Here is a 22,381-nt window from a genome sequence, read left to right on the forward strand (position 1 = left end):
ACAAATGGTTTCACCTGACTAAATATTTAGTGCTGACTTGCACCTGTCTGAAAGCTTTTGTAGGAATTAGTGGAGCTTTTGGACTTAATCCTCTCACACCATTTCTCACTTCTTAAGAATCTTAATTAGAACCATGTATTCACAGGCCACATGTTTAACAGCAAGGAAAGAGAGAAAGAAATATATATATAAATAAGAGAGAGAGAGAGAAGCCAACTCCAGTATGTTTTTTTTATATAGGCAAAGGATACACAAATAATATTCAACAAATGCATATTTGTGGTATTTTCTATGAATACATGTGAGAAGTTAGGCTAGTTCAATGTGGAGCATGACAATGAAAATGAGTTTCCACAGTGGATGTCACATTTATACTTCGTCATTATTTTATACAGTTGAGTTATTCTTAACAACTTTTGGTAATTTAAATAATGATCATTTTCCACTTGTGTGAAATACTGAGAATGATTGATTTGCATTGCCATCTAGTGGAGCTTGCGTGAGGACTCAGATTGCAGATCAACCGAACTACATCTGTGCCTAAGCCTTCCAATGTAATCGTGAGCAATGGAAAGTATTGAGACCTTTTCCATATCCAATCAGATTGAAGCATGGGCGGCATTTGTCAAGAACGTCAACAAGAAGTAACCATCAGTTACGCTGTAAAACTTATGTTGATGTTTAGGAAGTTTTAGAAACGAATAGATCGTTATTAATACAAGAACTGCGTTGTTTTTGACCAGTTGGATTTTATTAGATTATCCATTTTTGTTATTAATTTTATCAAGAGCTTTCGTTTGGAATGGATGCAGCGTGGATTCATTGTTTGTTTACATAGTGAATCATGAGATCAGCTGACTAACGTTAGCTAGCTAGCTACCAATTTCTGGTTTAGCAAAGCAGCTAACGTTAATGTGTTTGGAAATTATCGTTCAGTATTCATGCTTCCCAAAGCACATTTGAAACGAACTCTTATATACCAAGCTATAGCTGGCAGCGGTAATAGCTAGTTGTTAGCTAGCTAGCTTGCTAGCATTAGCTTTGTTTTCAGCAATCTCACCCATTGACATAGTAAGTGTAGGACGCTGGCTAACTTGCTGTGGCTAACTAGCTTACCATTAAAAATATGCCTTGTACTTGTGGCAACTGGAGGAGATGGATTCGGCCTCTGGTCGTTCTTCTATACTTTCTGGTTGTGCTTGTCGTCCTACTACCCCTGTGCATCTGGGAACTACAGAAATCCGAGGTCAGTTGGTATCATTGCAGACCAATCATATCGTTACTTGACACTGAATAGCCTAGTTCATGCTTTGTTGTTTGGATGTTGATTATATACGTAATGTATACCTTTCAGGTTGGTACCCATAACAAAGCATGGTTCATAGCTGGGATATTCGTGTTCATGACCATACCCATATCACTATGGGGGATCCTGCAGCATCTTGTAAACTATACTCAACCAGAGCTACAGAAGCCAATTATCAGGTAAGTGAAAGGCTACTCTGTCACAGCTGTAGGATAGTGTTAATTCATTACCGTCATGGGTTTGTGTCTTTATCTTGAAGGATGTACAATAATACCTAACTGATTGTGAATGACCTCGTCTCCTTTTTTTTTACAGAATATTATGGATGGTCCCCATTTACAGTCTGGACAGTGTAAGTAATGCCTTCAATTCTTGATCATGTAGCTAGATGTTCTTAAAAGTCAACATTGGTTTATTGTTAAGTTACAAATATTTGACAAAATAAGTTAACAGAAGTCACTGTAGCTTTGACAGAAGTCAGAAGTCACTGTAGTAGTAAAACTGAAAAGCGCCTGACATGAGCGTGGCATTTCAATTAGCATCTGCTACGCTCAGCGTTCCCCCTATCACACAATTTCCATTATCCTACTTCCCAAAGAATGAGAACAGAGCTCCTTTAGAAAACAAAACAGAGAAACAAAAAAATGCCACACTCCCTGACTGACTTTTCAGTGTAAGTGTTCAAGTGTTCACTATTATCATGCAACATATCATTGAGATAATGTAATGGCCCATCTATGATCCCATTCCTCTCCTTGTCTTCCTCTCTCACCCTCTCCCTTTCTCTCTCACACAGTGGATTGCGTTGAAGTACCCCAGCATTGCCATTTACGTGGACACGTGCAGGGAGTGCTACGAGGCATACGTCATCTACAACTTCATGATCTTCCTGCTCAACTACCTGGGAAACCAGGTACACATTCTTGTCATGAACTGACTGAGAATGATCCCAGGCCTGTTTGTTCTAACATTCCAATCATGGCCACTCTTTGTCCTATGCCAAACATAAGTCTAGCACAAACACATCTGGATCCTAGGCTAGACTGAGTAGCCTACATTTATTTCAATATCCTCACACTGTAATTCCTATCTTCTCTTTATTTCTCTCTCACTCTCTCAACCATGGGTAACCAGTACCCCAGCCTGGTACTGATGCTGGAGGTGCAGGAGCAGCAGAAACACCTTCCTCCCCTCTGCTGCTGCCCATCATGGCCCATGGGAGAGTGAGTTTGTTGCTTTTATAGTTTTTGTAGTTCTTTAAGTGTATGTGTGCTATAATGAACAGGCCCCTGTACCAGATCTGTTAGTGCTGTGCGTTTGGCATGAGAACAAATGTAGGGGTTGGCTTTACTCATAGCGATAGAGGACGCAACATTGTATCTGTCCCATTAGGATGTCTGTGGGAGCATGGGCAGGGCATTGATGCTATCTCCATTTTGAAGTAGTGAATTTTTGTCTACTACTTTTATAAGTTGGTATACAAAATTAAATGGTCATACTGCCACCTGGAATGTGTTGTTTGAACGGGTATAAAGCCAAGGTTGGCAAATTTACTGCCACATGCGGTTATGGAATTTTTGATCACTTATAATTCATTGGATAAACCATAGGAAGTCCCACTCAATTGACTACTTCAAAATGGTGAAAGTCCTTAATGGTGCTGTCCATGCTAAAACTGGCTTTTGGCCATTGGAGTCCTCTATCAATATCTATGTCATTACTGCACAATCAGCCAGGCTAATAAGGATCTAAAATATTATCCATACCATGTGTTATGAGTTTACATTTTAGGATGAAGGTCTATGTTTTTGTGCAGCAATAAACTACCACTTCTTTGTTTTACGTGTTATGAATGGATATTTTAGGATTAATAACATGATTAATGTTGATGTGTTTTAAGTATACATTTATATTTCAGGCTCATAATCAAAACAGGAAGTTGGGTCTTAAAGTGGCTCCAGTCTGTGTGGCCTCCGTTTTGAGTCTCTTTCTAGAAGGTTCACCTTCAAGGTGTTTGTTTGGCTGCTTGAAGTCTCTCCAAGTCTCCATTGCTACTCGCCAGCTCCAAACAAGCCCCAGTCAGGCAACAATAGTAATATGTAGCATGTCTGCCTGTAGTTGATTAAGAACAGAACCAGAAGTGTTTGCAAGTGGAACAACGTGTTCTCATTTGAGGAAAAATGCACCAGCCTAAAGAACAGAAAGACAGCATTAGGCTCATCTGTTTTGTTTACTCTGCATTTTAACTAATGCTCTGCATCTGTGATTTTAGCCACAGGTATTGCAACATCTTTCTTCATAGGATGTTATTGATTTTAAGAAATGGAAGAAATTCATGAAAAACAAAGCTGGTGATTTAGTAAGATGTTAGTGCTATTTTATAGTGGGAAAAAGCTAACATTTTGTGTGAATGTCTTTCCTTAATAATGTGTACTGTGTTTTCCTATTGCAGGGTATTGCTATTGAGATGCAAGCTGGGAGTGTTGCAGTACACGGTTGTCAGACCAGTCACAACAGTTATTGCCTTGTAAGTGTTTTGCACAGGATCTGTTTTCCATTCAGGATGGACTTATGTTATATGCCTAAGTGTTGAATGTACATGTGCCCAGAGAGACAGCAACCGTACCTTGGTCCAGGGCCAGCTCTGTCTCTCTTGACTTCTGGGTCGGCCAGTCCAAGCAGATGATCATTTGTTCAAATAGTGACGAAACATAAATATGTACAAAAAGGAAAAATACCAAAGGCTTATTTAAATAAACCAAATAAATAAATAATACCAAACCTAAAGATTTTAAAATAAAAAAAGTATCATGGCCACCAAATCAACCAGCAGCCTTACGGCTCCCAAGCTGCCACCCCTTGGGGGACTGGGGTGTGGAAGTGGGCTGTAGGGTGCGGTCTAAACTACCTAACCTATTCCCTAACACTCACCACATATACATTAACTTTTGGTATCAAGTCATATCACATGTCTCCATTCACTATCCTGTAGGATATGTCAGCTCTGTGGTGTGTATGATGAAGGTAACTTCAGCTCAACCAATGCATGGACGTACCTGGTGATATTCAACAATATGTCGCAGCTGGTAGGTTCTGCATTTTTCACACTTGTCTCCACATTGCTGTAAACTTCCTGTCACCATACCACCACCACAAAGATAACATTATTAAATATTTAGCAGTCAGTATGTGGTCTCTTTCTCTATCATTCTCTCTCCTCTCTCTCCCAGTTTGCCATGTACTGTTTGGTCCTGTTCTACAAGGCCCTAAGAGAGGAACTGGCCCCCATCAGACCAGTGGGGAAGTTCCTGTGTGTCAAAATGGTGGTGTTTGTCTCCTTCTGGTGAGTGCTTTTTTTGGGGCTGCCATTTTGGATCACCTGCATCTACCTCCTAGCCTGGTTCCAGATCTGTTTGTGCTGTCTTGCCAACTCCTGTGGTCAATGTCAAGCCATTGACATAGCACAAACAGATCTGGGACCAGGTTATCGACCTCCATGGTTAATAACATATTTGTATACCAGTCAATGTGTCTGCTATTCATGGATCTAGCATTGTTACCCATTAAAGTAACACAGTTTTGGCTGCCCATTTGTATTTCTTATACAACTTCTTTTCAGAATTGCATGTGTAGGACTTGTTAACAAAGTATGTTTTAAAGCTGTGTGGATTATAGCCAGTAATTGGGTTAATGCGTTCTGTGTTGGCTGCAGTGTAGAGGATTGATTATTTCCACTCTGTTGTCTGGAATCTATCTTAGGCAAGCTGCGTTCATCGCTCTCCTGGTCAAGGTTGGAGTGATCTCAGAGAGACACACGTGGGACTGGGACAGTGTGGAGGCTGTAGCTACAGGCCTACAGGTAATGCAAGACAATACCAACACTGTATAACGCCATAGTAACACTTTTGCTACATAATGCTGTAGTAATGCAGTTGTACAATGACTTGTTTGGTATAAGGTAATATCTGTTGAGGCTTGTGGTCTCAAGCCCCTAGAAAACGAGATGATTCATCTCAAGGACTTCTATCCTGTGCAAGACTTCTAAATAACTTCACTAGATTTGAGAATAGACTTGCTTTGCTATACAGTCAAGCTTTCATCCATACTTCATCCAGGACTTCATCATCTGTGTGGAGATGTTCCTGGCGGCCATCGCCCACCACTTCAGCTTCACCTACAAGCCCTACATCCAGGAGGCTGAGGAGGGATCCTGCTTCGACTCCTTCCTGGCCATGTGGGACATCTCTGACGTCAGGGCTGACATCTCTGAGCAAGTCCGCAACGTCGGTTAGTTCTCATCCCATTTGGCTTGACTCAATAGCAGTCGTGCATGGATGGAATCAAAGAAGCCACTGTTAAGAACTTTGTTTGACAAGGTTTCCTCTCAGAGGCTAGCTACTCGATTTAAGTTCATAGAATGTCATGAGAGAATAGAAAATGGCTACCCTCAAAATCTTCAAGACTTTGATAGATTTCCTTATTATGTGAGTGTATTGCCATTCTCAAATCTTCAAACATTTATTTCCTGATACAGGGAGAACGGTTATGGGCCGAACTAGGAAGACCTATTTTGGTGAGGCGGAGGACGACGGTGAGCGCTCAGGCTTGCTTTCTCCAGGCTCCCTGGACGCCATCGGTCCCACGGAGACCTTGTCCAACCCGGCGTCCCCCATGGGTCGGTACCAGGGCCTGGGCAAAACCCAAACGCCCCACTCCTTGTCAGCCCCCGCCGGGCTCAGCAATGCTCAGTGGATTGGAGAGGGAGATGGAGAGGAGAGGGAAGACGATGGTAGACAAGCTCCAGAGCCCAGAAACACCACCAACGAGCCAACAGACTTGGTTACAGACGACCTTGTCGTTATCACCTAGCTTAGCGTCATCGCTAAAATCCTCCAATGGGGTCTCTGAATGCACGTTATACCAAACACAGTTTGGCAGGAACCAAGTATGGCCTCGGCTACGTTTCCCCTACAGACGATATTTGGCTAATCCGCACAAGACCAAATTAAAGCAAGCGATGAAAAAGCACACGTTAATTAAGAAATATTGTAGTGAGTCATTCGTCCACCAGGGTTGATGCAGATGGACCTCTGTCAATGACAGCTCGAAGAATGTTCATAAGCTTTCGTAAGGGTCTCATGACACTTAAGATATCTTTTCTTGTATCTGTATTGTACTACTGAGTCATAATGGTAAAGTACAGTACCTCAATACCTTATTTTAGTGTGACCCCTCATTTTAATGGGTCCGGACTTCAAGTTCAAAAGCTGGTGAGATTTTACCAGTATACATGTTCTATAATAGCACCTGGGTGATGTCACTACAAGCTCGTTAATCATTTACCAAGGGTTTTAGTTGTTGTTACGAAAACATTCAAAGTATTATATATGTAGCTTTTAAACTGAAACTTACACAAAATACTGGTTTGCACCAATGATTGATTTATATACAGTACCACTCACTCAAGGGTTTTTCTTTATTAAAAAAAAAAAAACTATTTTCTACATTGTAGATTAATAGTGAAGACAAAACTATGAAATAACACACATGGATTCTTCAAAGTAGCCACCCTTTGCCCACTCTTGGCATAAAGAAAAACCCTTCATGAGTAGGTGTCAATACTTTTGACTGGTACTGTACATCATTGGTTTGCACATGCTTGAATACGGTCTTCGAACCTATAGTACAGTTTTTGAAGCATGAAGCGGTGTCTCACTGTGGCATTAACACTAACAGCCTCTATAGTCTTCTCAGATGCCTTGTCCTAGTGTATCCACACTATATCCACTATGAAGTAATTCACACATTTCACGTCTGCCTCTCATTTGTAAATATAAACTGATGCTTACATAGTCATGGTTATAGATATACATTTTTTTCTTACCATCCTAATTTCTATTTTAAGCTTTTCAGGGATATTAGTTGTGATTTACTGTACTGAATTGATATCAGTCTTTCACTAGTTTCATTCATCCATTAGTAGAACGTCTTCCTATCAGGAATGGGTGTCAAGTGTGTGCAGCTATTGCCTTACCTGATGTTTGTCACAAAGCATTAACCTTCAGAGGGAAGTACTACATCAAACGTGTCAGCACCTTTGTCTTTGAGAGTTCAACTCAAAGTTCCAAACATTCACCCTCCAATAAATGAAATTAAATGTGGCTGTCAGTTTTTGCTAGTGTCAATAAGAAATTGACACAATGTTGAGGTGACACCAAGTCTCTTGTTTGTTCATGATGATTTTCTTTGATTTCTAAATGATTCTTTGAGATAAAATGCAAGTGCTGATACAAAACATTTGAATAAGCAACCATAATCAAGAGACGTCATTCCAAAACAAGATTATGAACACACTGAAGACCAAAACGTCTCAAGGTGAGCACATCATAAAACATGTAAATGTCTTTGTGAAAGTCCTGAGAGAAGGCATATTGAGATGGTAGCTATTGTGGGGTCATTTTAGAGCTGGCGCTTCCGGAGAATCCATAGTCCAATCCCTTCCCCTCGACATATATGCAGTTCACACTCACAATATAGAACCCAGAGTGATACCTTGACCTCTCTCCCAGTAAGACTGAGTGGACTTGGTGCTCTTGTAGAATCAAAAGCACCACAACTTCCTCCTTTTAAACACTTATGAAGTTGACTCTTGTACTTTCATATCACCAGACATCTACTTATCACAGACAGTCACTGAGCGGACTCTAACAGAATCCACAGTCCCGGTCTCCCCAGCCTCTTCCTCTATACTGGCTGATATGGAGATGGAGCTCTTCTGCAGGGTGACGGCCAGTCGTACCCAGTCTCCCTCCCTCACTGCCAGGGGCTGGTGCAGCACCACAGCAGCCTGCTTCCAATGGGAGTCCTGGTTGAAGGTGCTCACGCTGATCTCCTCGTTCAGGTGGATCTGGTACCAGAAGGGCACAGCAGTTACCCTGCCTGAGGCACTAGCCTGGACCTGGTAGAAACACACAGTCAGGGCCATAGACATAGACTATTGTAATCAATAAAGTAGTAATTGTAAACTCAGCAAAAAAAGAAACGTCCTAAACTGTTTATTTTCAGCAAAACTTAACGTGTAAATATTTGTATGAACATAAGATTCAACAACTGAGACAAACTGAGCAAGCTCCACAGACATGTGACTAACAGAAATGGAATGTGTCCCTGAACAAAGGGGGGTCAAAATCAAATGTAACAGTCATTATCAGGTGTGGCCACCAGCTGCATGAAGTACTGCAGTGCATCTCCTCATGGACTGCACCAGATTTGCCAGTTCATGCTGTGAGATGTTACCTTCAAGTTCCCAGACATTTCTGTGGGGAATGGCCCTAGCCCTCACCCTCCGATCCAATAGGTCCCAGACATGCTCAATGGGATTGAGATCTGGGCTCTTCGCTGGCCATGGCAGAACACTGACATTCCTGTCTCGCAGGAAATCACGCACAGAATGAGCAGTACGGCTGGTGGCATTGTCATGCTGGAGGGTCATGTCAGGATGAGCCTGCAGGAAGGGTACTACATGAGGAAGGAGGATGTCTTTCCTGTAACGCACAGCGTTGAGATTGCCTGCAATGAGAACAAGCTCAGTCTGATGATGCTGTGACACACCACCTCGGGCAATGACGGACCCTCCACCTCCAAATCGATCCCGCTCCAGAGTACAGGCCTCGGTGTAACGTTCATTCCTTTGACGATAAATGCGAATCCGACCATCACCCCTGGTGAGACAAAACCACGACTTGTCAGTGAAGAGCACTTTTTGCCAGTCCTGTCTGGTCCAGCGACGGTGGGTTTGTGCCCATAGGCGATGTTGTTGCCGGTCATGTCTGGTGAGGACCTGCCTTACAACAGGCCTACAAGACCTCAGTCCAGCCTTTCTCAGCCTATTGTGGACAGTCTGAGCACTGATGGAGGGATTGTGAGTATCCTGGTGTAACTCGGGCAGTTGTTGTTGCCATCCTGTACCTGTCCCGCAGGTGTGATGTTCGGATGTACCGATCCTGTGCAGGTGTTGTGACATGTGGTCTGCCCCTGCGAGGACGATCAGCTGTCCGTCCTGTCTCCCTGTAGTGCTGTCTTAGGCGTCTCACAGTACAGACATTGTCATTTATTTCCCTGGCCACATCTGCAGTCCTCATGCCTCCTTGCAGCATGCCTAAGGCACGTTCACGCAGATGAACAGGGACCCTGGGCATCTTTCTTTTGGTGTTTTTCAGAGTCAGTAGAAAGGCCTCTTTGGTGTCCTAAGTTTTCGTAACTGTGACCTTAATTGCCTACCGTCTGTAAGATGTTAGTGTCTTAACGATCGTTCCACAGGTGCATGTTCATTAATTGTTTATGGTTCATTGAACAAGCATGAGAAACAGTGTTTAAGCCCTTTACAATGAAGTTATTCAGATTTTGAAAGACAGGGTCCTGAAAAAGAGACGTTTCTTTTTGTGCTGAGTTTATTTCTATGGTCAGGGCCACAGCTCAGTGGAAGTACTGACACTGCCAAGGGATCTGGCAACTAACTCAGTGTTATCCTCAGTATAATGTGTAAGCAGACAATGGTCCCATTTACCATGTTTTTTTTTTTAATATTAATGTTTTCTGATAATGTATCTATAACTAAATTAATCTGTTGTTTTTGGGGCTTTACCTTGATGTCTCTGTTGGTATAGTTGGCATTGGTGTTCATGAGGTCCAGGATAAAGAGTTCTACAGAGTCACTGAGATGTCTACACTGCAGAGTGGACAAGTCCAGAAACACATGGACTGGAACCTAGGAAGGAGAGAGATCATATCATTGTCACATATTAGATGTCCATTCAGCGGACATCTATACAACCCTACATCTGAGACTAATTCAACCCCTTTAAACAGAATGACAAGGCAGTCCATGTATTCCAGTTCAGTATTTCCCAAACCTCTCCAGCTTCAACGGAGAAGGTTGCATTGCAATAATTGTTTTTGTTTTTTTTACTTAAAAAAGCACAGTAAAAGGTCAGTTTAAATGCATTGTGCCATTTCAAAATTGGTTCACTTGAGCGCAACTGCAATACGGGAGACCAAGAACCACTAGTTCTGCGAAAGTAACTATAAGAAAACAATGTTTAGCTTTCGCCAGAATATTTGGGGGGGGGGGGGGGGGGGGGGGGAGTTGGCCTTATATGTCAGCAGCCATCTTGAGTCAAGATGTTACAAGCCTCAGGCAACATGTTGCTGTGTCTCAGGAGCCTGTCCTTTGATTCAGAAGAATGATGCAAGGTACAAAGAACATCGAGGCAGCTGTCAATACTATGACTATTGCACCATTGACATGAGAGGGAATACCAGATATGAGAGGAGAGGAGACATGTTGAGCGAGAAAGGTTTGGGAGTTGTGTCACGTACAATGAATTTCTGAGTTGACCATACTTTTCCCCCTAACCATGCAGTACATTTACTATACGACTTTGTTAGTTATCAGAGTATACTGCATGCACATTTAGAGCTGAGGAGTGTGACTACAGCCAGGACGTTTTCCTGACAATGTGACAGGACTCGGTCCTCTGTAGCTCAGATGGTAGAGTATGGCGCTTGCCCTCAGAACAGCCTCAATTCGTCGGGGCATGGACTGGCCCATGTCGCCTCCAATGCTTCCCACAGTTGTGTCAAGTTGGCTGGATGTCCTTTGGGTGGTGGACCATTTTTGATACACACGGGAAACGGTTGAGCGTGAAAAACCCAGCAGCGTTGCAGTTCTTGACACACTCAAACCAGTGCGCCTGGCACCTACTACCATACCCCGTTTAAAGGCACTTCAATCTTTTGTCTTGCCCATTCACCCTCAATGTCACATACACAATCCATGTCTCAAGGCTTAAAAAGCCTTCTCCTCCCCTTCATCTACACTGATTGGATTTAACAAGTGACAGCAATACGGAATCATACCTTTCAACTGGATTCACCTGGTCAGTCTGTCATGGAAAGAGCAGGTTTTGCTATTGTTTTGTACACTGTGTAAAGATATATACACACACACACACACACACACAGTATATCCAAAACAAACGGTGTGGTTTGAGGCCTGAATGCTGATTCACTGAAATCTGTGGTATATCAGACTGTATACCAATTTGAAAACATTCATATTTAATGTTAATTACGTTGGTAACCAGTTTATAATAGCAATAAAGGCTCCTCGGGGGTTTGTGGTATATGGCAAATATACCACAGCTAAGGGCTGTGTCCAGTCAGTCCGTGTTGCATCTTGCATAAGAACAGCCCGTGGCCATATACCACAACCCCCCTGGCCTTATTGCTTAACTATATCATTAAAACCTCAGGCCCTAGTGACGACATATGCAAGGCAGGTGGGGAGATGCAGTAAGCATGCAGCGGATCTGGAGAGGTGTGTCAGTAACTCACAGTGAACTGGTTGATGAACGGGGCGATGTTGAAGCCCAGTGTCGGCTCCTGGCCCTGGACAGCACTCTCCAGCAGCAGGGTGTCAGACTCCACCAGCATCCCGTACAACACTATTCTCTCTGGGAAGATCTGACCGCCGTCCTCCAACAGGCATCTGCCATGGATGGACCCCACCATAACAATCAAACTATTGTACCATAACAATCAAACTATTGTACAAAAAAAGGGACAGATTCTTCCAAACCCAAGTAGTCTACCAAAGCTATCTTTCCCAGCAGCGCTTGCTCCATCTTCCTACCTGGCTAGGGTGGCTTTCTCCATCAGCTTCTGCCTCACTAAGCCACAGGTCTCCACACAGTCTAATATAATGGCGCTCCACAGCTTCTCCCTGGAGGGTCTCTGGAGCACCGCCTGCTCGTCCTCCACCTGGTTCAGCCAGAACTCGAGAGCCTCCTCTGGGACACCGTTGGCCATGGCCAGCCTCCTGAGCACCGCCTGGTGCTGGGTCTTCTCTACCGAACTATAGGCCTTCACCTGGCCCTGACTGGCTGCCATGAGGGAGAGAACAGAGAAGCCCTCGGACACGTCCAGCACGTAGAAGGGGTCGGGACCAGGGTCCATAGGGCCACTTGGGGGGTCAGTGAGAGGCATGACCTCAAACCCTTGACCCTGGCTGGGACCCTGGACCGAACGAGCGTCCTTCAGGTTGGTGATGAGTTTAGCCAGTGCCCTGCGGAAACTATCGTGGTAGGGCTGGTTGTTGAGGAGGGCCATTTCAGCACACTCCAGCATGGTGTAGTCTCGAGGTCCACTGCTCTGCTCTGTCCCGAGGCAAGCTAGGGCACTGCACAGTTCTGCCTCGGCGTTAAGGCTTGGGTTGGGATTGCCGCTCGGGCCTGGGTTGTTTCTAGGTATGTCTGGATCCAGACAGTCGTCTAGACGGAACTCTCGTCCGTCTCTCGCTACGGCAACGCTGCAGAGTCTCAGGTAGGCGTCCCGGCAGGAGATCTCCACGATGAGCTCGTCACCAGGCCTCAGGGGAAAATCTGACGAGACATTTCATTTTATGGTTCATTTGAATAAGGACAGATACAAGCCTATTGACAATGAATAAACAACCATTTAATGCGTTGCACCATCACTTAAATATTTTGGCCATTCACCCTCTGAATGGCACACATACACAATCCATGTCTCAATACTTTAACATGTCTCCTCCCCTTCATCTACACTGATTGAAGTGGATTTGACATCAATAAGGGATCATAGCTTTCACCTGGATTCACCTGGTCAGTCTGTCAGGGAAAGAGCAGGTGTTCATAATGTTTTATACACTCACTGTATGCACATTTGTTTTGATGTGTGTGACCCTTTTCTAAGTCTAATAAATAAAGCACGTAAAATTGCAAATGACGTACAAATTCTTGGCATATCATAAGTAACAAGTTGATTTCTTTCTTTTTTTATAAGGCCTTGTTGCACACATGACTGTTTATTCATGAACCACAACAACAAGTAAACAGAACTGGCATGGACCAAGATGCTTTGCCACTGCACAAAAAGAAAGAGGGAGAGAGGGGTAGGAGCAGGGGAGCGAGGGAGGCACACAGACAGAGAGACATTCCTGTAGGAATATGTGTCATCGCGTCAGCGTGTGGCTTGTCGTTGTCAGGGGGCGTTTGGGGAAAATACATATGTAGAGCCTATAAGAGATTCATGAACACTAAAGAGTGTCACAGGCGATCCCGGTGCACCCGCCTGTCTCGCCACGGCAACCGGGAAACGGATGTCGATGATCATCGGGAAAAATAGCAGGGATGGTGTTTGGTGGGTCCCTAGACGCTGCCCCTTTCAATTAGCAACACAGAGCTCGGCAGCTGAATGATGGTGCCTCTCAACGACAACACCACGGTACAACTTCACTTTGCTGTTCTACGTCTGGAAGGAGCACAATAGCCTGACAGGATGAAGGAGTACAGACAAAGGTCAAGCCTATTTGCGTAGAACTCATTCAATCCATTTGAATGTTCACGGTTGTGAAATCCAGCTAGGCAAACCAAAGACAACCAATAACAGCCTTGAGGTTACAGTGTAAGTTGACTTCAGTCATTGCCTACTGTCTTCAATGGAATAGGTTTCTTCTGTATGTAGCCTACTGCCCCCGTTTGATGGAATGGGGAATTGCATTGCAAACATCAGAAGGGGACAAATATTACAGCAGAATATGCAAGAACAGCATTTGTATACATTATGTACAGTGTGTAATATATGTGTAATTTATTACTGCAATAGTTGTTCTGAGTGGATGTCAGGAGAATCTGTGTAGAACTTGACCAGTCTCTACAGTGCATTCTGTGCATCTCTACTGTATGAAGGGCTCTATGTAGAGATGTTTATGCACACTGCTCCCTACGCACTGCTCCCTACGCACTACTCCCTACGCACTGCAACACTACATCATACTCCTACAGAGGAGTAGGGTGCAGTTGTCTAAATACACTACCTCACTGCATGTGTATAGGCACCGAGTGTACAAAGCATTATGAACACCTGCTCTTTCCATGAAATAGACCAGGGGTACCCAACTCTTACCCTACGAGGCCCGGAGCCTGCTGGTTTTCTGTACTACCTGATAATTCATTGCACCCGCCTGGTGTCCCAGGTCTAAATCAGTCTGATTAGAGGAGAACAATGATTTTTTTTTTAAACAGCAGTGGAACTGGCTTCAAGGTCCAGAGTTGAGTTTGAGGGACACAGACTGACCAGGTGAATCCAGGTGAACGCTTTGATCCCTTATTGAGGTCACTTGTTAAATCCACTTCAATCAGTGTAGATGAAGGGGAGGAAGATATTTAAGCCTTGAGACATGGAGTGTGTATGTGTGCCATTCAGAGGGTGAATGGGCAAGACAAAAGATTTAAGATTTAAGTTCCTTTCAATGGGGTATGGTAGTAGGTGCCAGGAACACCTGGTTGAGTGTGTCAAGAACTTTTGACATCTTACAGAGTCCATGCCCCGACGAATTGAGGCTGTCCTGAGGGCAAAAGGGAAGGTGTTCCTAATGTTTTGTACACTCAGTGTGCATACATGTCTTATATAAATGATCCTACTGTGTGGTGTCTGAACGGGGTAGATGGCCTGCTCCCAGCAGGTGTCCTCCTTAGGGCCGGTGGACAGGCTACTCTGCTGGTCCAGGTGGAGCTGGAACCACACGGCCAGGGCGTCCAGCAGACCCTCCCCAGTTACAGGTAGACGCACCCGGCTCACCTCCCTGGAGCACAGACCCTCCAGCTCCTGGGGTACAGTTAGCATAATACGATCACTGCTCTTGTATTCTTGGAACCTATAGCCAAGTATCACGCTAACTAGCTTGTTCGATTTTGAAAAGCTTGAGCGAGTATGAGGCTTTTGACATACGAGATATTGTTTTGTTATCATTATACAGAATCTACACACAGCAATGCCACTGTGAGGCTGTAAGTCGTAGCTGTGGATGATAACAGTTCAGTAGATTCCCCATAGTGATGTAATTCTGGTTTATAAGTTATCTATGTACACATAAAGACGCTCTACTGCCGCTGACCTGCACGTTGTTGAAGTCTATGTCCAGGGCATTGAAGGGTTCAGTGAGGGGCGTGTAGCCTCCAGGCAGTCTGCTCAGTCTCTCTGTGGTGTAGGGCTCTGTGGAGTCATCCTCTGAGCTGCAGCTTACTGGGCTGTGGAGCTCTCCGGCTGCAGCCGTGGCCAGGCCTCCCACCTCAGACACACACAGCCTGCAGGCACATGGTTATAAATAGATGACATGAATATTAACACCAGTGTCTGTTCACACACACACACACACACCCTCCAGGGACATAAGGCCTTCAGCTGTTGTTCCATGTCCACAATGAAATATTCCAACAGATGAGGACACGAAAGGTGAATAACACGTTGAACTTGTTGATGTTTGGTCTACTGTTCTAAATGCTGCGGCATTGAAACGTGCTAAATAAATTATACCACTAAATCCATCGTTGAAGAACACTTTCTGACTGACTTAAGTTAGCCTTTATTAACAACAGAGGGACAGGTCACCTGTGATGGCGGCGGATCTCCAGGCACTGGACAGCCATCCCAAACACAGTGGCTCCGGCAGGGATGACCCGGCCTGCTTGGGAGGGAGGCCTGGATGGGTCCTGGGTGCTCTGCAGTAGCAGGAGCAGAAAGTGAGCCTTCACGTCTTCATACATCAGGCCTCATGCCATTAACTTTGCTATAATAGGATTTTGGTTGGTGTTGCAATTTATAATATATGTTTACTAAATGCACTTTTTAAATTTTTTTTTACCTCAAATGTAGTATCACATTAAGACCCTAGATGGCACTGTTGGCTTATATTGACTGCAGCATTATGATATTGAGGAAGGTTTGGCTGGATAAAGGACATTTAATATAAGAGGATTGATGCTCCATAATCATGTGTGTCAATTGTGATTGTGACACAAAAATATAGGTAAAGCCTCTTGAAGATGACTTTGCGATCACTTGTGTTGAATTGAGAGACAGACAATCCTGTTAAATGAATGAAAAACATGAACATGACTGGCATCTAAATCCATGGTTGTAATGAAACCTAAAATGTTATGAGAAAGTGTTGGGAAATAAATAATCAATACTAAAACCAAGTCATGTTACTTACTAATCACGGTAATGCTTTCAGACTTGCACTAAAGGGTGGCTTGTATTCACTACAGTGTTGGAACTCAGTATGAACACAAAATGAATCCTCAAAATGGCTGCCTATGCTAGTTAATTACCTGTGGAGGCAAAAGCAGATGATTCCAGGCGTGTATAAGGCTCTCTATAATACCTTCACCAAATAGGCCGGCATCCACAGTCTCGGTGACAACCAGCGATACCCTACCACAGAAAACACATCACACAAACGGTACATATACACATTAGAGGACGACGCATAGGGACAGTTTCCAGGCCACAAACTACATCTTAGTCATTTAGCAGAAGCTCTTATCCAGAGTGACTTACATTAGTGCATTCATCTTAAAGTAAGCTAGGTCAGACAACACATCACAATCGTAGCAAGTACATTTTCCCTCAACAAAGTAGTTATCAGCATAGGTAGTTCTAGTAGGAAAAGACAAGTGCATTACTTGTATTTTATTTTGGGAGAGGACATGGAATTTATTCAAGATACTCTTTAAAGAAGTAGGGTTTCAGACGTTTTTGGAAGATGGGTAGCGACTCTGCTGTCTTGACATGGGGTTAAATGAAGTCTTGGACTGATGCCCATGCTCAATGGAGTCTCCATGTCTTTTTAGTCCAGGACTAGGCTTAATCTATGTCCAGGAAATTGGCCCATACAGATGTCAGAGTAAGGTGAAAAGGTGAAAGGTCACCTCTTAGGGATGTCTTTAGGCACTTCCATCTCCAGCGACTTCATATGGAGGATCTTGATGCGTCCATTCATTCCGTTAGCAGTGACCACCTCACAGGCCAGTTCGTACATGGTCTTGGACAGCTCACAGGCGTACACCTCAGCCGCCCCTGCCTTCTTAGCACACATTCTGTCCATAGAGAGACCGGAGAGGAACAAGGATTACAAGCAGTAACAAACTAATAGAAATGGACAGACCACAGCCATGACAGTTAGTGTTTTTAACACAAACGTAGTCAATCCCAGAGATGTGTAGATTTCTCTGGGATAAATACTAACCATTAAGATTGTAAAACTTTAACCTAATTCTTCATACAGCATAGCCACTGTAATAAAACAAAAGATGCACTTAAAAGGATAGCTCACCCAAATTACAAAATTACATTGGTTTCCTTACCCTGTAAGGAATGTACAAGGTATGACAGCAATCCATTCTTTGATTTAGTTGTTTTTCTGGCAGTGTCTGGCACTATTTCCAAATGTCCAAAGACCTCTGGCAGGTTAAGGAAAGCAATATGTACTTTTTTCATTTGATGAACTATCCCTTTAACTGTAATAGGCAAAAATAAATCTCACCCGAGGATACCGGTCCCTGTGCCTATATCTAACACAGTGTTGCAGCCTCCCTCAACAGCCTTCTGGATGGCCTGCTGGTACTTGTGGTTCCTCCTGCGATCATTGAGCATCAGGAAGTGCCAGCGCTCCACCAGCCAGTTGGCCACGCGGTAGAAATTCTCCTTGGCCTCAGGGTAGTCCGGCTTCAGCTTCAGCGCCTTGTGGAAATGACCAGCGGCCTCATCCCGGAATCCCATTCTGGAGCGTGCATGGAAGATTGGAATGGAACAATTGTGAGCAATCTAAGAATACTGTGACACATTTACTAGGACACAGCGCTGTCTCGCTAGTTCAATCACTTTACACCACTGCATGCAAACGAACAATTAATTGGCAAGACATGACAGAAAAGATAACTATAGTCTTGATCCGGTATTGAGCACAACCTAAGGTACAATATTACCCCACCATAACTCTGACTAGTAAAGTCAACCTAGTAAGCCTGACTAGTCAATTCTTTCCAGTTCCCAAACCTACAGACAAGACACAGTCAGACTGTTGAGTGAGGGCTACCTGAACAGGTGTTCGCCCATGCTGTTGATGATGACCTCATCAGAAGGGAAGAGCTCCAGAGCCTGTTCATAGCAGTCAAACAGGTCCTGGATGCGCCCCAGAGAGTCGAGCTCATCTGCCCATTTGAACAGAGTGAACCTAAAGGACTCCTGAAAACACACATTATAAAAACTTTATTGGTGATGTATTGGACTAATCTACAAATTACCTCACTTGTCTTTTCCTTCAGTGGTAAAGATTCATATTATAACGTGCAGAGAGAATGCACACTTCAACTTCAAAACAAAAGGTAGCCTAGCGGTTAGAGCATTGGGCCAGTAACCGAAGAGTCATTGGTTTGAATACCTGAGCCAACAAGGTTGAGCAAGGCATTTAACCCTAATTTGCTAAAGGGGCACCATACTACTATGGCTGACCCTGTAAAATAACACATTTCACAGCACCTATCTGGTGTATGTGAAAACAAATACAAATCTAATAAAAAAATTCTGAAAGTTCAATGGGAATGTCAATTGTCAGACAGGCTGAATGGTATATAGCAGGGCTCTCCAACCCTGTTCCTGGAGCGATACAGTCCTATAGGTTTTCGCTCCAACCCTAATCTAGCGCACCTGATTCTAATAATTAGCTGATTGATAAATTAAATCAGGTTAGTTACAACCTACAGGAGGGTAGCACTCCAGGAACAGGGTTGGAGAGCCCTGGCCTACAGGCTTTCCTTTGCTACCCACACTGGCAAAGTCCTTCAGCACAGGAGCCAGGTTGAGGACGAGAAGGTAGTGGACAAAGGCGGTCCCATAGTCTTGGTTGAACAGACACTGCTGGGCACTCTCCAGTGACCTGGACACCAGCTCATTCCTGGCAGGGTCCTCCCTGGGCACCCGACGATTCCGTCTGCCCCGCTTAGGCCTGGTGCTGGTGTTGGGCATTCCGATCACACTGATGAGTTAGGAGACCACATATGTTAGGAACACACAGAAACATAAACGCATAGCCACACAACATTCATCACACTGATGAGCAGTTTAGTTTAGGTGTTGTGTTGCTGTGGTTGTAAAAGTGTGCAGCAGATATTTTGGTTGTAACCACAATACACGAGCTAGCAAGCTAACGTTATAATCATACAAGTCTAAACTATCGTTGCAAAATGCCACATATACTAGCCACATCAAATGATACAAGAGTGTAGCTAACTAGCAGTATTGTGTTCATCATGCACTATCACTAGCTAACTACTAGGTATTATTTTCAAAACGAGTCGCTAATTTAGCTACTACTGTATTAACTAGCTAAATATAGCCAGCAGACTGTAAAACTTCATTTTCAGTGATGTTGATGACTTACTATATATGTATCACACAATCGTGCATTTAAATACAACAGTAACGTTATAAACGATCACATTAACAGTATAAAATGTAGCGATAGCAGCATCTGATAGCGCCGTTAGCTGAAGACCACTGACAGTGAAGTATAATAAGAGTTCCTAAACCCAGAGACGCAACATCGCCAGACTTCCGGGAACGATTGCGAAGCAGACCAACAGAACAGGCCGCGGTTTTGGTTTAGAGAAATCAATAAGATAAGTGAAAAATGATTCCTTAGCTGTTAATCTTCTCGAAATCTAAAGGCACAGCCTAGATTGAAGACCATGTCTCAAGTAGTTGATCTGCTTTGCTCTAATCTCGTGAATGTGACAAACTGACACGTCTTCATTTTTGTCAAAAACAACTTCATATCGAAGGAGTACCTTTGAGTTGATGGCCTGAACATGCGCAGTTTGGCGCGAAACGACCGTTATACCCGATGACGCGTTCTACTCATGAGTTGAGCTGGCCCACAAAGCGTGATTGGGGATTTCTATTGGTGTGGCAGTTTCTGCCTATCTTTATACTGTAGTGTCTTAGGTGTAATTAGAACTACGGCACATGTCCGCTGAGTAAATAAGTACGGGTGGGAACAAAGATATCTTTCATGATTCCATTGTGTAAAGTTGTGGATGTTCTGAGTGAAGAAAATCAAGTTAGAGCGTCTGAAATATTATAATAAAAAACGGACACCAGCTAGATGTATTATAAGTATGTATTTTGTAGAAAATGTAAATATTTTACATTGTTGGCAAATGTATGAATTTATCAGAAGGTGGGTGGAAGCCAATAAACGCCCTATCCCGCGTCTGGGGAGGAGGTCTTGAGCTCAACGCCTACTTGTCAAATAGGAGTTTCTCCTTTCGACTGTCAATTGAATGTCTATATTGGACGACGTGGACTACAACTTGGATTGACACAAGAGTATACTGAGTTTTTCCCGAACTAAATCATGGTTTGCTGTTACTCTTGAACAAGCTCTAACAAAATAGTTGCTAATCTAGGAATGCCATGCTCCTTTTCAACTACTAGTAACATGCTAGCCAAGTTACTTCGTGAATTAGCTGTTGTTAGAAACTAGTAGTTAGCAAGTCAGCCAACACGTTATGATTTGGGAAGACTAGCTAGCAAAAACGTAGCTAACGTTTGCTAGCTAACGAGTTAGAGGACAGCTCAAGCTAGTTGCTCACCCTAAAAAAACGCTTTTAGTTGGTTAAAGTTTTTTTTTTTTTTTTCGCTTGACACCAAGCAACTTGTTGGTGGTGGGTAACTAGTTAGCGCGTGGTTTTTATAAAGCAGTTTTACAGCCTCTTATGCTAGCTAGTTGACCTAGCCAACTAGCTAACGTTAAAGACATGGGATTACACCCGTTGGAGTTTAGCGAATGCTACCTGGACAGTCCCGTTTTCAGGGAGAAAATAAAGGCACACGAGGCAGAGTTGGACAAAACCAACAGATTTATCAAAGAACTCTACAAGGATGGAAAGAATCTCATCAATGCCACAAAACGTGAGTTTTTATGCAGTTGAGTTTATTGCCCTGGAATGGTTATATTCAGTTGCTGACTGTGGCTTGTTGACAGGTCTCTCCCTATGCAGTTTCAAGTTTGCCTCTTGGACTGTGCAAGCTATATGGTTAATATTATAACTTTATGGCTGACTCTTTGCTTGCAACCAGCTGTATCCAATCGCCCTAAACTTTTGTTTGTAGCTACCAAAAGTTTGTTTCTCTAAACAGCTGTGTTCAACATTTTGTACATTTCTGGAAACAATACCTTCATTTTTCAATAAACTGGAACACATTGCTGACAGGTGATGTCTGTTGACAACCCAATTTGTTGTGCATGAACTTGCAAAATCCCCAGATGTTAACATTCACCCATTGTCTAGAGGCCAGAACACGATTCATGTGGAATTCTTTGCAAAAATGAAAAGGGTTTTCCTTGAAGATAGGGTTTTCGTCTAAATTCTATCCAAATTACTTATAGGTGTGTTACAAGGTTGAAACACAAGTCGCAATCATCATGGATTTATTTGTGAGCACACCTTCACCTGGGCAAATATCATAATCTCCATGCACTCTAGCCCAGTGGGTTGGGTCTTTCAGGTTTCTTGTGAACTCTGGTATTATCAAGTGTTATTTGTCACATCCACCGAATAAAACCGGGGTAGACCTTAAACCGTAAAATTAACCAATAATGCAGTTCAAAAATATAGTTGAAACATTTATAAAATAAATTAACACATTAAAATAACGAGGCTATATACAAGGGGTACCTGTACAGAGTCAACGTGCAGGGGTACAGGTTGAGGCAATCCGTTACCTGTTCATTGCTGGAACAAAGCCCTGAAGACACCACTGATATCTGTCAGGCAAACCGGTTAACTTAATTTAGTCACTGATAGCTGATTTAACTATATTGCTTTAGAGTGCAACTGTTGCAGTGCTGTAGGAGGGTACAGCTTTTAGCCCACTGCAAGCCTCTGAGGTTTCCTTGTCATTAATAAGTCAAGGATTTCTAGCAAGGCATGCCAAATGCGTTTTTCATTACACTCAACACGGGTGTACTTTCGTCTCTCCTTTTCTAGGTGTAAAGAGATTGCATGTTCCATTTGGAAAAGCCAGTGAAGAAACATAATATTTCTAAAAATAAAGAGTAACGTGACTTTCGCAGACGCCTCTCTGTTTTGCAGGCCATTTTGGGAGTTATCAGGGACCAACATGTGCAGCGGAACTCTCTGGGGCAGC

At 43.4% G+C, this 22,381-nt stretch overlaps 3 protein-coding genes across 4 annotated transcripts in view; 2 read left to right on the forward strand and 1 right to left on the reverse strand.

The window, feature by feature from the left end:
- The first annotated feature begins 620 nt into the window (after window positions 1-620).
- On the forward strand, window positions 621-7,467 carry LOC139374719 (transmembrane protein 184C-like). The gene is made up of 11 exons (XM_071115828.1): window positions 621-1,246; window positions 1,355-1,485; window positions 1,622-1,658; window positions 2,103-2,219; window positions 2,441-2,529; window positions 3,759-3,833; window positions 4,299-4,392; window positions 4,537-4,649; window positions 5,066-5,165; window positions 5,422-5,593; window positions 5,841-7,467. The coding sequence occupies exons 1-11, from the start codon at window positions 1,127-1,129 to the stop codon at window positions 6,173-6,175; spliced, it is 1,383 nt and encodes a 460-aa protein (XP_070971929.1). The 5' UTR covers window positions 621-1,126; the 3' UTR covers window positions 6,176-7,467.
- LOC139374717 (protein arginine N-methyltransferase 9-like) lies at window positions 6,463-22,135 on the reverse strand. Of its 2 annotated transcripts, none has more exons than XM_071115825.1 (13): window positions 19,611-20,028; window positions 18,998-19,205; window positions 18,267-18,415; window positions 17,715-17,951; window positions 17,101-17,268; window positions 16,501-16,603; window positions 15,779-15,888; window positions 15,285-15,474; window positions 14,812-14,995; window positions 12,000-12,747; window positions 11,702-11,855; window positions 9,951-10,073; window positions 6,463-8,264 (listed from the first exon to the last, which is right to left on the reverse strand). In XM_071115825.1, the coding sequence occupies exons 1-13, from the start codon at window positions 19,634-19,636 to the stop codon at window positions 7,980-7,982; spliced, it is 2,685 nt and encodes an 894-aa protein (XP_070971926.1). In that variant the 5' UTR covers window positions 19,637-20,028; the 3' UTR covers window positions 6,463-7,979. The 2 variants fall into 2 exon arrangements, with proteins under 2 accessions (XP_070971926.1, XP_070971927.1); XM_071115826.1 differs by lacking the exon at window positions 19,611-20,028 and adding an exon at window positions 21,957-22,135 and having other exon boundaries at window positions 6,769-8,264.
- Window positions 20,479-22,381, forward strand: part of LOC139374718 (rho GTPase-activating protein 10-like) — a 68,355-nt gene continuing 66,452 nt past the window's right edge. The window contains exon 1 of the mRNA XM_071115827.1: window positions 20,479-21,142. Within this exon, the coding sequence (XP_070971928.1) occupies window positions 20,989-21,142 (154 nt within the window). The 5' untranslated portion in view covers window positions 20,479-20,988. The remainder of the gene's footprint in view (window positions 21,143-22,381) is intronic.

This window comes from Oncorhynchus clarkii, chromosome 19 (genome assembly GCF_045791955.1).
Source record: "Oncorhynchus clarkii lewisi isolate Uvic-CL-2024 chromosome 19, UVic_Ocla_1.0, whole genome shotgun sequence".
In the NCBI taxonomy this organism is placed as follows: domain Eukaryota; kingdom Metazoa; phylum Chordata; class Actinopteri; order Salmoniformes; family Salmonidae; genus Oncorhynchus; species Oncorhynchus clarkii.

Excerpts from the sequence above, each read along its gene's own strand:
- LOC139374717 (XM_071115825.1), bottom strand. The coding sequence starts at position 19,636 with ATGCACGATTGTGTGATACATATATA. Across the intron at positions 15,475-15,778 it reads GAGATCCGCCGCCATCACAG|GCTGTGTGTGTCTGAGGTGG; the intron begins GTGACCTGTCCC and ends ATGTGCCTGCAG. Across the intron at positions 12,748-14,811 it reads CCCCGTTCAGACACCACACA|ATTTTCCCCTGAGGCCTGGT; the intron begins GTAGGATCATTT and ends ATGTCTCGTCAG.
- LOC139374719 (XM_071115828.1), top strand. The coding sequence starts at position 1,127 with ATGCCTTGTACTTGTGGCAACTGGAGGAGATGGATTCGGCCTCTGGTC. Across the intron at positions 5,166-5,421 it reads CTGTAGCTACAGGCCTACAG|GACTTCATCATCTGTGTGGA; the intron begins GTAATGCAAGAC and ends TACTTCATCCAG. Across the intron at positions 5,594-5,840 it reads TGAGCAAGTCCGCAACGTCG|GGAGAACGGTTATGGGCCGA; the intron begins GTTAGTTCTCAT and ends TTCCTGATACAG.